This window comes from Mycteria americana, chromosome 9, assembly GCF_035582795.1.
Source record: "Mycteria americana isolate JAX WOST 10 ecotype Jacksonville Zoo and Gardens chromosome 9, USCA_MyAme_1.0, whole genome shotgun sequence".
Classification (NCBI taxonomy): Eukaryota; Metazoa; Chordata; class Aves; order Ciconiiformes; family Ciconiidae; genus Mycteria; species Mycteria americana.
Genome location: NC_134373.1, coordinates 11,466,783 through 11,481,658, shown reverse-complemented (window position 1 = coordinate 11,481,658; position 14,876 = coordinate 11,466,783). Strand labels below are relative to the sequence as shown.

Sequence of the window (14,876 nt, the reverse complement as noted above, 5' to 3'; positions counted from 1 at the left end):
TCTTTTAGCTCTTCAACAATTAAAAATGTTAGGGCTTATGTAAGGGAGATGAAGAAAATGAAAGCAAGACAAATTTTAGGGAAGTGATGAAAGATATTTTTATTTTTTTTTCCTAATGCAGAAAATTAAATTCCAAAACTTAGCATTGCATGTTAAATATTCTATACTTCCATCTTTGAGCATAGATTTTAATCTGATTTTGTCTCTTTCCTCAATAAGTACTTTACTTGCTTCTTAAATCCCCCAAACATAGCCATGTTGTGGAAAACCAAAAATCTTACATCTAAAGTTTGGCTGTAATTATCTAGCTATATAGGTACCTGCAGAAATGCTATTTCAGATTTCAGCACATATTCAAAAAATATGAATACATAAGTACATATACATACCTGTACATTCCAATAAGTATTAATTCTCTAAGTACTACTGTACTATAGGGTAAGAGTTCCTTCCTTATTAATGTAGAATGGTAGATTTTGCCTATTTAAAAAGAGTAAGCACACCATGGTAATTTCATCAGAGTTCTTTGGTGACTAGTAACATTTGTAATAATACAAGGTATTACTATTACTTCAGTCTTTGAGATGTAGGTGATTACACAACAGTTGCTTTCTCAATAACCCAACAAAGCATGTAGAATTCTGGATTGCTGCCAGAGATTATTCCAAATCCCTCGTCTTGATTTTTGTGTATTTTTGGTGTAAGCAAATTAACTGACCTGCCTAACTTTCCTCTTGGAAAGCTGCATTTTTCTCTACCTCTTGGTAGAAGCAAAATCAACAGAGATGAAGTACCAATGCCTAAAAGATGAGAGAGGGACTTTGGGTAGAGGAGAAGGTGCGTGCATGCAAGCAAAGCTGCCTGTTGTTTAGAATCTGTGGCAGGTAAATGAAGGAAGGAAGAAGTTAAGTGTGTTTTCACATGTATTATTTTACAGAACTCAGTGCAGCCCATGTATGAGTGTCCTGTTGAGAAAATTATTGCCATGGTTCATTTATACAATATATATTTTAACAGCGTGCACTTTTTATAATAATTCTATCTGTACTGTCCAGTGGTATGAGAAGTGTGAAAAATGATACTCACTGTTTTTATACAGGAAAGAATAATATATGTACTTGTTATAGAATTATAAATAACTTTTATATATTTTTTGCAAATTGCTTATGTCAGTGAATTAGGAATACCAATGACATTAGAGAACTGACAATATCACATCTGTCTGATATTGGTGAGATAGCAAGAAGTGTCAAATGGTGGTGTTAATTTTAAAACGATGCAGAAAAATTGAGGAGACTTGGAAAAAATGATAGACTAAAGGATCTTGGATTTTTGGCTATCAAAAGGAAAGACTGAATAGCTATTGAATTATAATATTGTGTACTCATAGTGGTGTGCAGGAATATTGAAAGACTCTTTAATCTATCAGACAAATGTGTTCAACATCCACATTGGGAATATGAAGTCAGAAATAAAATGTGACTTAACCATTGGACTATTTACTACTTGAAATCTTTTTAATTAAGACCACATGTCTCTTTAGAACAATGTCTACATATTTTTGGTTTAGTAGTTTAGCTTACTTTCATGTCTGTCTTTTGCTATATCAGCCTGTCTATCCTAGAAAACAGTTAGAAATAGTAGTCCGGGCTTTGGTGTATGCCAGAAACCAGATTGCATACTCAATTGAAGTGAATTTGTCCACAGATACCATTACTTGCTAAAGTGTGTGCTACGTTTATTCACTGATACTGCTAGTCTATTTATTGGATTGACCTAGTTCATGAAATTCTACAATCAACCTTACAGATGATCCAGTTGCAGAAATTAATGTGGGTTTGTTATGCAGCAAATCAGGCTACGTTAATATGATATTCTGCTGAAATCTTAAAAATTACACCTGTTGCACTTGCTGCTGAATATGTAAATTGCCAAAAAGATCTTAGCAGTCTGCTGGAAATGTTTTACTGGGGGCATCAATTAATGGATTTGAACTAATGCTATTTTATAGGGAATGGGAAGGAAAGCTGTTGTTGGTACAGGAAATCCTGGATGAATGGCTGAAGGTTCAGGCTACTTGGCTTTATTTAGAGCCAATTTTCAGTTCGCCTGACATCATGGCTCAGATGCCTGAGGAAAGTAGACGATTCAGTACTGTGGTTAAGACATGGAAAGACTTAATGAAGTCAGTTTTTCAGGTAAGTGCCGCTGCCTTAAGAATATAGAGTGAATTTGTAGCATGTATCAAAAAAAAAATGCTTATGATAACACAGTAATATGTTTTCTGTTTCATCTTGGTCCCCTTTCTTAGATTCTTTTAAAAATTATTTTGCAGAACTGTTTCACATAGAATCATAGAAGCATTGATTGGGAGGGGCCACTGGAGTTCAGTTAGTCTAACTTCTTTCTAAAAGCAGAACTTTTGCCAACACTACATCAGGTTAGCCACAGCTTTGTTTAGCCAAATTTCAAAAATCTCCAAGGACAGAGATTTCTTGCAGATTACCTCCAGAGACTTCAGTGCTGCAGTACCTTCCTAGTAAATAATTTTTTCCTAATGTCTAAGCTGAACCTCCTAAACAAAGATTTGTACCTGTTGCCCCTTGTTGCCCAGCTGTCACTGCTGAGATTTTGGGTCTGGTTTTTTTTCAATTGCCCTTCATGTAGTTCCTGGCTACAGTTAAATTCTACCCTAATTTCCACTTCACCAAGCTGAACAAGTCCAGCTCTCCCAGCCTCTTCTTATAGGCCATGTGCCATTCTGGTGAGTAAAATTAAGCAGCATACAAACCAAAGTAACATAGCAATGATGATCCTGGCACTGTAGGCCAACTGACGTGAATCAATGAAATTTGACACCAATTGCTCCTTTTGAAAAATGCTGTTTATTTGCATATTGAATGGTAGAGATGCCGCTATAACTTTAAACTGTTTAGATATTTAACTTGCTTCAAAAGTACTATTCTGATCTACTATAAATCAGTGCATAAGGCAGTTGTCAGACACCATCACTGCACGCGTCTGGCAGTTCAAAATGTTACTGTCTTGCCAATCTGCTTCTTAGTTGACCCTTTCTGGAAGTTAGCACTGCTATTAGGATCAGTTGATGAGATTATGTGAATGCTCTTTGCTTCAGTAGTTAGATGTTCTCAGCCTTGGGTCGGGTTAGATGGGCTATATTTGCCAGCCTAACTGGATGAAGAACACTCCTCCAATCTCTTCTGCTGACTCTGCTGAGAGGGCAATAGCTTCTAGCAAAGAGGTGGTACTAGTAGGGGAAGAGGTAACATCTGAAAGTGGCACAGCTGATTCTCCAGCAGTTACATGATGAACGGTCTGAATGCATGCTCTACAAATTCTGTTCCTCAGGGAATAACCAGTTACCTAGTAATTCTGGTAATCCTATTATGTAATTCTAATGATTCTTATAATGATTAGAAAAAACTGCATTCATTCTGAAAAAGTTCCCTAATATCAAGGACATTTCTAGTAGGATGTTGCATTTTTAATATTTTTGTAACTGGGCTTACTAAACTATTCAACAGACTTGAGAAGATATATGAGGTCTGCTGTTTTCCAGGGTAGGGACATAAGGTGGTTGTTTGAAGGAAAAAGTTAGAAGCTTTGTTTTCATCTGTCTCATGCCTTTGCGGAACTTTCAGAAATCCATTATGTCATTAGGACAAACCCTGAATTCTTCACTCAGTCTAAAAGCTTTTGGTCTGAGCTCTTTTCAGATTGCAGACATAGTCTTAATGTAGGAATACACAAAATGTGTCGTATACAAAAAGAAGCGTTTGCTTCATTTCCTGGCAATTCAGCTTGATCAAGCTTGATCACTTAAAGTTATTTTTAATTTTTAATTCTCTTTTTATTCTTTCTCCTTCTCTTTCTCTCCCTCCCTCTCTTTTTCTCCTTCTGTCTTACACTCCCCCTCACCCCCCACCCCCCCACTTTTTCTTTCTTCTGATTTAGAAGAAAATCAGGAATCTATCCCACAGAGCTGTGAAATCAATACTATTCATTTTGGGGAAGTATTAATTTTATTTTCAAAATTAAAAAAGGCAAGAATTTCAGAATTTTGTTGAGTATTATATTTCTGAACATTGTGTGCTGAATGATCTGTTTTGATAAAATCTTCTAATTCAGATATTCAGTGCTAATCAAATACAATGTATTTTTTGAATGTGATATATGTTATCACTGGCAGAAAAAAGAACTATCTTTTGTTTGTATGGGAGAACGTAAACACCAGAGTAGAAGTTTAACAATCTAAAGTTGATTTTGGCTAAACAAGTAGGCATTCTTTTCCAGAAGATGGCACTCTGTTTCTGCAAATGCAATGTTTCGGTTTCATGGCTTAAAAGAATGCTCTTCCCCAGTCTATATGAATGGTCTTTCTTAAAGCATAAAGCTAACTTGAGTCTGTTTGTGCTTTTTTGCATTTATAAGCCATTGTATTACAAAATTGCTGTGTATTATAGAATTCCTTTATTTGCTTAGCTTTTAATCACAAATTTGGATAATTTGAATATATTATTTCTTAATTTTAAATATCTAATTTAAACAATGCACATTAATGAGGGTTAAGTTACTTAGTGGTTTCATTTCCACTTCCCATAAATGTAAAAAAAAATCTAGGATATGAAAGATTTTCTGTCTTTGTGGGGAAGACAAGACAAAAAAAGAAAAAGGGCAAGAAAAAAAAAATCCAAGAAAAGAAAATCCCAGGCTGCAACTGGTGATATGTTAAAAATTGTATTTAGAAACTGGAGTTAGTGATGGTCTTTTAACAAGGTTTTCAAACTATTTTTATACACTTGATTTATACTATTTTCTTGATACAGTTTTTTTTCCCCTAATTGACACTGACAGTGTCACTGACAAAGTAAGTTACACTGATGTTTTGAATGACTAAGAATGATGGCGTTCCCTTTTTTCTTCATGCCTTAGCAGAACTGTAAATAGGAAATCTATGTTGAAGCATAAATTATTTTTTTCCTGACTTTTTCTCATATGAAAGAAAAAACAAGCAGGAACAATCCCATTTATAAAACTGGCAACACAGCTTTGATTTGCTTTACCAGTTGCACTTACTCTATTTGCTGATGATAAATATGCTAAGAAAGGGAACAAAACCTCTTTCTGTTGACAACTTATAGTTATATGGTTGTTTGTGCATTAAAAACTGTTTATAAAATCAATTATGAACTATGTTTGTATGCTGACAGCTTAATTGTCTATGTATAGATGAAATGTATGTATAGTTATTGAGTTTGTTCTGGTTTGGTATGATGTAAGAGGCAAGTAACAGAAGGTAAATCTATTTCATGTACAAAGGAACGCTGTGATTATTGTATAGGGAGGTGCACCCCCATGAAGATCAATTAGGTAAACATATAATTCTGGGTTTTTTTCAGTAGAATGGAAGTATATGTGTAACATGAGCAGGGAATTGAATGAAAGCTGAATGCATGTTGCAAATAATTTCAAAATGTTACGAGTTTTTGAACTGAAACTGAAGGTGGAATTTATTATTAAATTCTGCAAGCTGAAGCTGAACAGCAGTGAGGTTACTGGGTCAAATCTGCATTGTCATCCTGGGAGGGGTTTGTTTCTTACAGATACCTGTTGCACCTTCTGGGCTTTGCACAGCAGTCTAGCCTGTCTCTCCTCAACTGTCCCTTGCAACATGAGTCACCCATGCTTCTGCTCTGTGAGACTGTGTTGTCCTGCAAACCCTATCAGGGACTTTTCTGAGTGGGACATTCTGTATTTGTAATGGGCTCTGACAAAACTGTTCCTAGTGGAAATAGTCTGGGTACATCTTTGATTTCTGCTGTCCATTGTTGGAGTATTCTTTGTTGTTACTGTCAGCAGTTCTTACAAGCCCTCAGTAGATTGACTAGTCTGAATTTCTCCCTACCAATCTCTTTGGTATTTCTTACGGTTGGATATACCTGTGTCTTTTTTTATTTCAATCCTGCATATGTGTTCTATGCTGTGTGCTTACAGGTGCAGACTCACTGGGCAAAGCAGAGGGGATGTAAGGGTTGACTAACATTTCTAGTTAGGTCTGTTTCCATCTCACCTGTGGTCATTCTGGCCCCATTCAAATTCCGTGGAAATGCAGTCTGATTTAGGTGGTAAAGGATAAGCTATGGCAGAACCTGTGTTCCCAGACTTTGGGAAGTGAAGCAGGGGATTGGGATTTATCACTCTCCATTTCCTTGCCAGGACTTTGTCATTATACAACGTTATGTATTGCAAAATGAGTGGGTTCGAATCAGTTCATGGTTAACAAGTCAGTTAATGTACTGGCACAGGCCTGAACTAGAATAAATTCAGTCACAGATGACCCCAAGCCAATAATGGAACTGAGTTAGAAGCATTTGCTTTGTTTGACTTCCTCAGTCATAAATTTGCATGATTTGCTGCTTTTCAATGTGTGTCTCATTTTCTCACAAAATCCCATACCTGGTGAGTAAAATTAAAAAATGTAATGATGATTAGGCTATAAATTGGTTATAAGGCATATTAAATGCTAGAACCTGATGTTCAGACAACTGTTTCTTTCAGGCTTCCTAGCTTAGCAACCTTTAGGTCTCTTGCAAAATCTTTTTTGTATTTCTATTAATTGAGATAACTTTCATCTTCTGCAGTAGGTTTTATAAGCGTTTACATTCATTTAATTTGAGAGGTTAATTTGGAAAGCACTAGAAAGAATTTGGAAAGCACTATATGTCTTAATATATATGTAGTGAGTTGACCCTGGCTGAACACCAGGTGCCCACCAAAGCTGCTCTATCACTCCCCTCCTCAGCTGGACAGGGGAGAGAAAACATAATGAAAGGCTTGCAGGGAGAGATCGTTCACTAATTACCATCATGGGCAAAACAGACTTGACTTGGGGAAATCAGTTGAATTTATTACCAATCAAATCGGAGTAGGATAATGAGAAATAAAACCAAATCTTAAAACGCCTTACCCCCACCCCTCCCTTCTTCCCAGGCTTAACTTCACTCCCGAATTCTCTGCCTCCTCCTCACCCAGTGGCACAGGGGGATGGGGAATGGGAGTTGTGGTCAGTTCATCACTCGTTGTCTCTGCTGCTCCTTCCTCCTCAGGGGGGACTCCTCTTCACACTTTAACCCTGCTCCAGCATGGGGTCCCTCCCACGGGAGACAGTTGTCCACGAAATTTTCCAATGTGAGTCCTTCCCATGGGCTGCAGTTCTTCACGAACTGCTCCAGCGTGGGTCCCTTCCATGGTGTGACAAGTCTTGCCAGCACACCTGCTCCAGCGTGGGCTCCTCTCTTCTTGCATCCACAGGTCCTGCCAGGAGCCTGCTCCAGTGCGGGCTTCCCATGGAGTCACAGCCTCCTTTAGGTGCATCCCCCTGCTCTGGTGTGGGGTCCTCCACGGGCTGCAGGTGAATATCTCCTCCACCATTAACCTCCATGGGCTGCAGGGCATGACCTTCTTCTCCAGGGGCTGCAGGGGAATCTCTGCTCCAGCGCCTGGAATATCTCCTCCCCCTCCTTCTTCACTGACCTTGGTGTCTACAGAGTTGTTTCTCTCACGTATTCTCACTCCTCTCCCCTGCTGTTTATAGTCCAGCAGGTTTTTTTTCTCCTTTCTTTAATACGTTATCCCAGAGGCGCTACCACCGTCGCTGATGGGCTCAGCCTTGGCCACCAGCAGGTCTGTCTTGGAGCCGGCTGGCATTGGCTCTATTGGACATAGGGGAAGCTTCCAGCAGCTTCTCACAGAAGCCACCCCTGTAACCCTCCCAGTATCAAAACCTTGCCACGCAAACCCAGTACAATATATTTTGTCACCCAAACAGTGTATAAATATAAGAAACCCAGTGTTGGTGTTATTCAGGTGCTATTGTAAAAATAAATAAAAATACAATTTTTTATATTTTTAAAGCAAATATAACTTGTCACATTTTGATAGCAAAAATCTTTAAATGTGTATTTAGCTAGTAAATGTAGGATCAGAGTAGTAAAATTAGGATCAGAGAATACCTTTTTTTAGATCACATCACTAGTTGTATTAGTACTGAAGTGTCAGTGTTGCCTATGTACAACTTTGCCATCTCAATACTTATAATCTCGTATATATATACTTATAAGGAAGGAAAGATCATTTTTTTTGCATTGAAGTCTGATAGATGATTACCACTTAAAATATGTGACTGCATTGTTGTCATAAAGTACACTTTTAAAAAAATCCATCAAAAAGTTTTAATTGTTCATGCTGCTTAATTACATAATCCAATTGAATAGCCAGTGTAAATGGATGTTTCTCCAATAGAATGATGGGGAGTTGTATTGTTTGATGAATTGATCCTGTTTTGAAAATTATTTTCAAAAATAATAGTTCATGTTTTGAAAAATTTACTTTAATACCAACTGCTTAACGACTTTTGCGGTGAACCCTGGCAATGAAGAAGGTTAGTAAATTGTAACCCTGACAATGGTTTGAGTAAAGCAGAATTTGAAATAAAGATTCATTTTGCTTAAGACTTCCTGCGGTGCTGTATGGTGATTTACTTGAGAAGGTATTAACATTTTTATCTGGAATAATTTCTTTTCCAGGACAAACATGTGCTGACAGTAGTAATAATAGACAAGATGTTGGAAAAACTGAGGAAGTGCAATGAATTTCTGGAGCTAATTCTCAAGGGGCTTAATGAATACCTAGAGAAGAAGCGCTTGTTTTTCCCCAGATTCTTTTTTTTATCTAATGATGAACTCCTTGACATTCTTTCAGAGACCAAAGATCCTTCTCGGTATGGTAATATTTAATGGATGTATTTGTGACTCACAGTGCATGCAGATAGTCTTGTCATATTGTTTCTCTGAGCCCAGAACTCTCTTTTTTTCTCACTGACAGTTATGGTATTAAGTATCTACTTGGTTAGATTTTATGATAGGTGAGCGCAGAGTAATTTTTAATATGGGTAACTAAATTCAGTTCTGTTTTCTAAACTAGTAACCCTTCCATACACCTGTTTGCAGAATAATCAGCATTCTATGTAGTAATTCATGGTGAAATTAACATACCTGATTTTTCCCAGTAGAAAACTGAATATCAAATGGAACTTGCATACCGCTGACTTGAATTTTACCTTCTTAGGGGCAGTCCGAATTAAAGTATTTCAGAATTTGTTTGCCGTTGTTTTAACTCTCTCTGGGATTTCTACTCCCCAGCCTCATTCAGGATTAAACTGCAAAAAGTGTAACTCGGTGTAAGTCCTTCTTATACTGAGTGGAATTAACTCTACGAAGATTCCTGCAGAAGCAATCTTGTTAAACAATATAGCCTTCGCTAGAAGCAGAGGAACTGGGGTTTGATTTCCAACACGCAGACTTGATAGCGTGCAGTGAAAGCAGTGCAAAGTCATGCAAAAATAAGAATGAAAATAAATAATAAAATGGCAGCTCAGTTGCAGAGAAATATTCATATAGTGCAATGAACAGGGCAAGAGATCTTGTGAGGAAGAAAATATTAAAGGTTTATTTATTTATTTATTTATTACAAGCTATTGTGTTAAGGTTGTACTTGGTTGCTTTACTCAAATTCCTTAATGTTTACTATAGTTTGCTGGGAAGGTATAAATAATGGTATTTTATGTACTGTAGGTGGATTAGCAGTTAAAGAAAGAATACTTGTTTATCCTTACTTGTTTATATGTTACAGAGACTATAAGTAATATTTTGCATATTTAAACTGATCTTCAAAAAATACTGTGGTGTAAGCATCTTGCAGGGGGTAGTACACAGGAATTATTGTTGAGGATAAACTTTTTTTTAACCAACTTAAATGATCTTTTAAGTAAATTGTTCAGAAATATTTTTTTAAAAAAATTAAATCGTCATCATTAAATCATTTAAATCATCTTTGGCAAGAAGAAATTGTCAGAAGCTATTTAATACTAGTTTTGTTTTCTAGAGTACAACCTCACTTGAAAAAGTGTTTTGAAGGAATTGCAAGAGTAGAATTTACTGATGTATTAGATATTACACACATTAAAAGTAGTGAAGGAGAGACTGTGGAACTTGTAGAGACAATCTCGACATCAGAAGCTAGAGGTCAAGTTGAAAAATGGCTGGTTGAACTGGAGGCAGCTATGCTGAAGTCTGTCCACAAGGTAACAAGTCCTAACCTCTTATTTTCTAGGCTAATGTCATTCAGTGTTGATTTCTTCAGTAAATGTTAACGTATACTGGAATCACTTTTTATTCTTTGCACTTAGGGTGAACATTAAAACAATGAATTAAGTCTTTAAAGGTTATACCTTTTTATTTTTTAGTCCTGGTATTGGTTTCTGGTTATAAAATTCTCCAAAATTCTTTAAAATTAAATAATAGTGTCAAAACCATTTGCGCCAAGGATTCTTTTGCCAGAGATTTTTCTACACTTGATGTCATATTAAGGGACTAGATTAAACTGGAAGGTTGCCCATGTTTTTTTTTTAATATTCTTCTTAATTATGACTACATTAATCAAGACCCTTAACTCTTCTTTTCACGTTGTATCGTTCTAGTCTTTACAGTGTCTCATCATTGTGTCGTATATTTAACCATCTCTGTAATCTTTTTTTTTTTGTGGTCCTTTTCAGTGTCAAGTGAGGTAATTAAATGTGCACGCACTTTCCCTGATGCTGTCTTACAGTACAACAGTTTAATTATTGTAGTAGCATATCAGTACAGAAGAAAGTGAATAACCTGATCTATTTGGTGCATATCAGACGTGGACAAACTGAGCTGCATGAATAAGAAATGGTTAAGCACCATTTGTCTGCATTTAGCCTTGACTACAGAACTTCTATAATGATCTAAACCAGATAACATTTACATATTTTTAATGTCAATACAGACACATTTTCCCCTCATAGATGTGGTTTTTTATTGATGCTATTGTGTGTATAGATTGTTAAAAGCAAAGAAGCTTGGAACTGCAAAACAAATGGCAGATTTTCACTCAAGTAGTTTACCCTGCTTGTCTAAGGAGCCATTTAAATTTATTGAGGAGTTTGTTGATAATAAGACTTGGGTTGGATTTTGTTAATGGCAGGAAAATAACCTGTTGGTATAGACTGGAAGTTTTTTCCAGTGCAAGTTTTGATTTCATTGGGATTATCCTTGAGTGGCGCTAGAACCAAGTTAATCATTCTGTTATTAGAAAATACACTTCCAGTTAGATGTAAGTTTAAATAATATGACTTGCAAAATTAAAAGCTCTGGGTTTTTACTGGAATGAATAGATGAAAAAACTTTCAGTTGGGGATATTACTTCTAAGTAAATTGTATTCGTACTTGTTTTCTACTTTCATTGTAGATGGAGCTAGAAAATTTTAAGCATCTGATGGCAAGAGATTTTAGAATGTATTGTAAAATCAGTTCTCGGAAATTTTGTGTGATCACTTCATTCATATTATGACACTTTGGGTTTTTTTTGAGCTTTGTTGAGAGATTTGCTTGCAAGATGTCAGTATTATAGAGTTGAATTTGAGGCTGAATCTACACCCTGATTTATTTTTTATTCTCAGTAATACAGCCTAACCTAAATTCTAAAACTGAACATTACCTGTTTTTTCACATGTAGTTATAGTGTGCTTTTTCCTGTCTAGGTCATTGGGGATGCACTTGAAGCTTATCCAAAAACTCTACGTGTTAATTGGGTAAGAGAGTGGCCTGGACAAACAGTTCTTTGTGTATCCCAAACTTTCTGGACAATGCAAGTACAGATGTCTATTAGAAATGGCCAAATGGTAAGAATATTTTAAATTTAAATTTATGTCAAATTGATATAATGAAGTAGTAAATCAGACCTTTGGTAATAACATTTTTGGATGAATAGGTGTTTAATGTAGTAGTTAATCTTTTGAGTATCTACTTTAAAGATCTACCTGAAATGTGATCCTTGAAGACTTTGAAGTTAATATTTCCTTTTGGATATAGGCACCAATGCTTCTGCACTATGTCAGAGTGCATTCTGTTTAGCTCAACATATAGATTACATCTTTCTGTGAAAGCAGCCCAGTGGTGTATTCAGGTGGTATGGACTAGCATAGCTTGTCTGTTTGTCTCTGGTTGAGAAGTCTAACTTACCTTCATTAATGTTTAGTGCTTTTTATGAAGATGGGCTACGATTAGCATTAGAAGATATATACCATCCTCACCCTTGTCAAATATGCCTGACTGGTACAGAATTTATAATCTGTTAGCTAATGCTAGTGGGAATAAAGGTATTTAGGCATTAAATTAAGATTCAGGATGTGTGTTTTGTAGAACCTTTCTTCTGTTTATTGCTAAGGCTTAATGCTCTCACCTGTTGTATTTGGAAGTGTTCCAGAATTGCCACCATCAGATGAGGCAACTAGATTTTCATTCTCTGATGTTTGGACAGAAAGAAACATCAAGTTTTTCACAATTTTACGTAAAGTTATAACTTTGTGTTTTGAATTAAAGGAAGAAGAGGAGATTATCTGCTAATACAAGTAAATCTTGCAACAGATCAGAAGATTTGAAAGAGATTTGAAAATATTTTCTTTTCCCAGTAACAAAGGAGATCCTTAGTTTCCTGGGGAAAGAAATAAGGCTTCTACATGCTCTGCACCATTTGTTCTCAACTGGTGAAAGACTTTCAGGAAGGAGAGACAGGAATTCTAATCTTAGAGATTTTAGATTAAAAAAAAAAAATGAAAGCCAACCTCACCTTAATGAGTCTGTAGTCAATGTTGTTAGTGAATAAAAGAGGAAGTTAAAGCAAAGGTTAAATGAATTTGTTTTTGGGAATGTTTGTTACAGAATTCTGAACCTAGACAAAAGCTCTTGTGCTGGTCTGTGTCAAGCCTTTTCTGTACGTGGGCATGCAGGGAAACCTGTCCTTCCTGTAGCTTTCACTCAAATTCTGTTGTAGTGGGAATTCTGCTCATCTGGCTTCAGCCCAAGAATCTTCATTCTGCTGCGGAAAGGGGCTTGTGTGTAGTGAAGTGGTGGAGAGGCATTTGCATCTCTTGACAATCTGTCACAAATGTGTGGCAGGAAAAACTCCTCTCAGACTTACAACCTTCAATATTCTCTCTTTTTTCCATTCCTATGTTGTATGCTAAAGCATAGGAACCATGACAGACAATCAGTGACTATGTGAGAGGCCAAAAGTACTGCATTCTGCCTGAAGCACTTCAGAGTTTTCTGGGACAGGATGCCAGTATCATTTAAGTCACTCATTAATATTAAGTATGTGTTCACACATACGTGCGCATGCATACACACACATGCTTCCTTTCAAACATTTTTGAGTTATTTCCAACAAATAACTGTTGTACATAAATCAAAGGTGCAAATTTCTTATTAAAACCAAATAATGAACTAAGATGTTATATAAAAACAGAGGTATTTAATAAATTTTGAGAGCATTATCTTGTGGACCATGAGCATCCTCAGTGAAATAGTCGTATGGTTGGAAGGATAGCACCAAGGAATGTTATTGACATGGGAGCTGAGGACATGTTCTGTCCCTCAACTGATATCTCATGTTTGCTGAGGAAAGCTTGGTGGTAAGCAAGTGGGTTATTATCCCTGAGTGAGATATTTCAGATTTTGTCCTGGTCAGAACTTCTAATGCAACACTGTAGAAACGGAACTGCTTTTGAACTCTGTGTTTACTGCTTTATTCTCATAAATAAAAAGAAGTCATACTAAGCAGATGATTATCCAAACTTAATGTTTGGAAAATAACTAGCTGAGATGAGAGATCTCAAAATCATCGTCATCTATTGAGGTTTACCAGTGCCAGTGTGTTTGGAGAGGAACAGCAGGCTAGCAGGGAGAAAAGCCTAAACCAGATCTAGATAAGTTTTTCTCCATACAAATAGAAGTCATTCCTCTATAGAAACATGCTTTGGTGTGAATGTATAACTAAGGTTAATTCCCACTTTTTAAATTTCAATTCAGTAAGGCACTTCATCACATCTAAATACTGTCATGATACAAGTGCTTTCCTTAATTGGGCCTTTCCTGTTTACCAGCAATTTATTAGCCTGAAAGAAACTATCAGTTACTGTGTAAAAGACATGATTAAGCTAACTGAACACAGACTATAACTAGAAGTCAGTAAACTGAAAAATTGTAGAAAAAGGCATTTTCTTGTTAACTTTTTTGAATTATAGATGTGTTATTGTTTCTAACTGTTGTGGGACATAAAAGTGTTTTGTTAGTGTGACAGTGTCCCTTAACCATAGAAAGTGTATTCTATACATGTAAGTAGATCTTTAAAACATGTGTGGCATTTTCCTTTTCTTAATGTGAAATGTATAAAAAGATAAGGACTATTTCCTGTGTTCCAGGAAGAAAATAGTATATGCTATTTTGTTTCCAGATATGTCATTGATGTTTTACATATGGTTCCGTAAAAGTAGGAAAAAAACCAAAAAAACCAAACCACAAACCCCTGTTGAACTACCAGTGAATGAAAGACATTGTACTACTATTATAGTGAGAGGGAACTTTTTAATACAGAGAAATAAAAGCAATATAAGAAAAAATAATCATGCCTTAGACTAGACATGCAACTTCCTAACTTTTAAAAATTTTTGCAGGCACTAGAGGATTTTCTGGAACAGAATAATAGACAGATTGAGGACATTGTCACCTTGGTGCGAGGAAAGCTGTCTAAGCAGAATCGAGTGACGCTAGGAGCACTTGTTGTGCTTGATGTTCATGCTAGGGATGTTCTTGCATCTCTAGTAAGCAAGAAAGTCAAAGATGAGAGTGACTTTGAATGGTTAAGTCAGCTTAGGTACTACTGGGAGGTAAGTGATACCTCTCAATCCTATTAGAAGGTAATTTCTGTTCACA

At 36.2% G+C, this 14,876-nt stretch overlaps 1 protein-coding gene across 2 annotated transcripts in view; it reads left to right on the top strand.

Annotated features, from left to right (window-relative positions):
* The window catches only part of DNAH7 (dynein axonemal heavy chain 7), a 120,148-nt gene that overhangs the window by 26,511 nt on the left and 78,761 nt on the right, over nt 1-14,876 (top strand). For both annotated transcript variants that reach the window (XM_075512168.1, XM_075512167.1), the window contains exons 18-22: nt 2,012-2,198; nt 8,607-8,800; nt 9,964-10,162; nt 11,645-11,785; nt 14,618-14,830. In XM_075512168.1, coding sequence (XP_075368283.1) covers nt 2,012-2,198; nt 8,607-8,800; nt 9,964-10,162; nt 11,645-11,785; nt 14,618-14,830 — 934 coding nt within the window. The remainder of the gene's footprint in view (nt 1-2,011; nt 2,199-8,606; nt 8,801-9,963; nt 10,163-11,644; nt 11,786-14,617; nt 14,831-14,876) is intronic.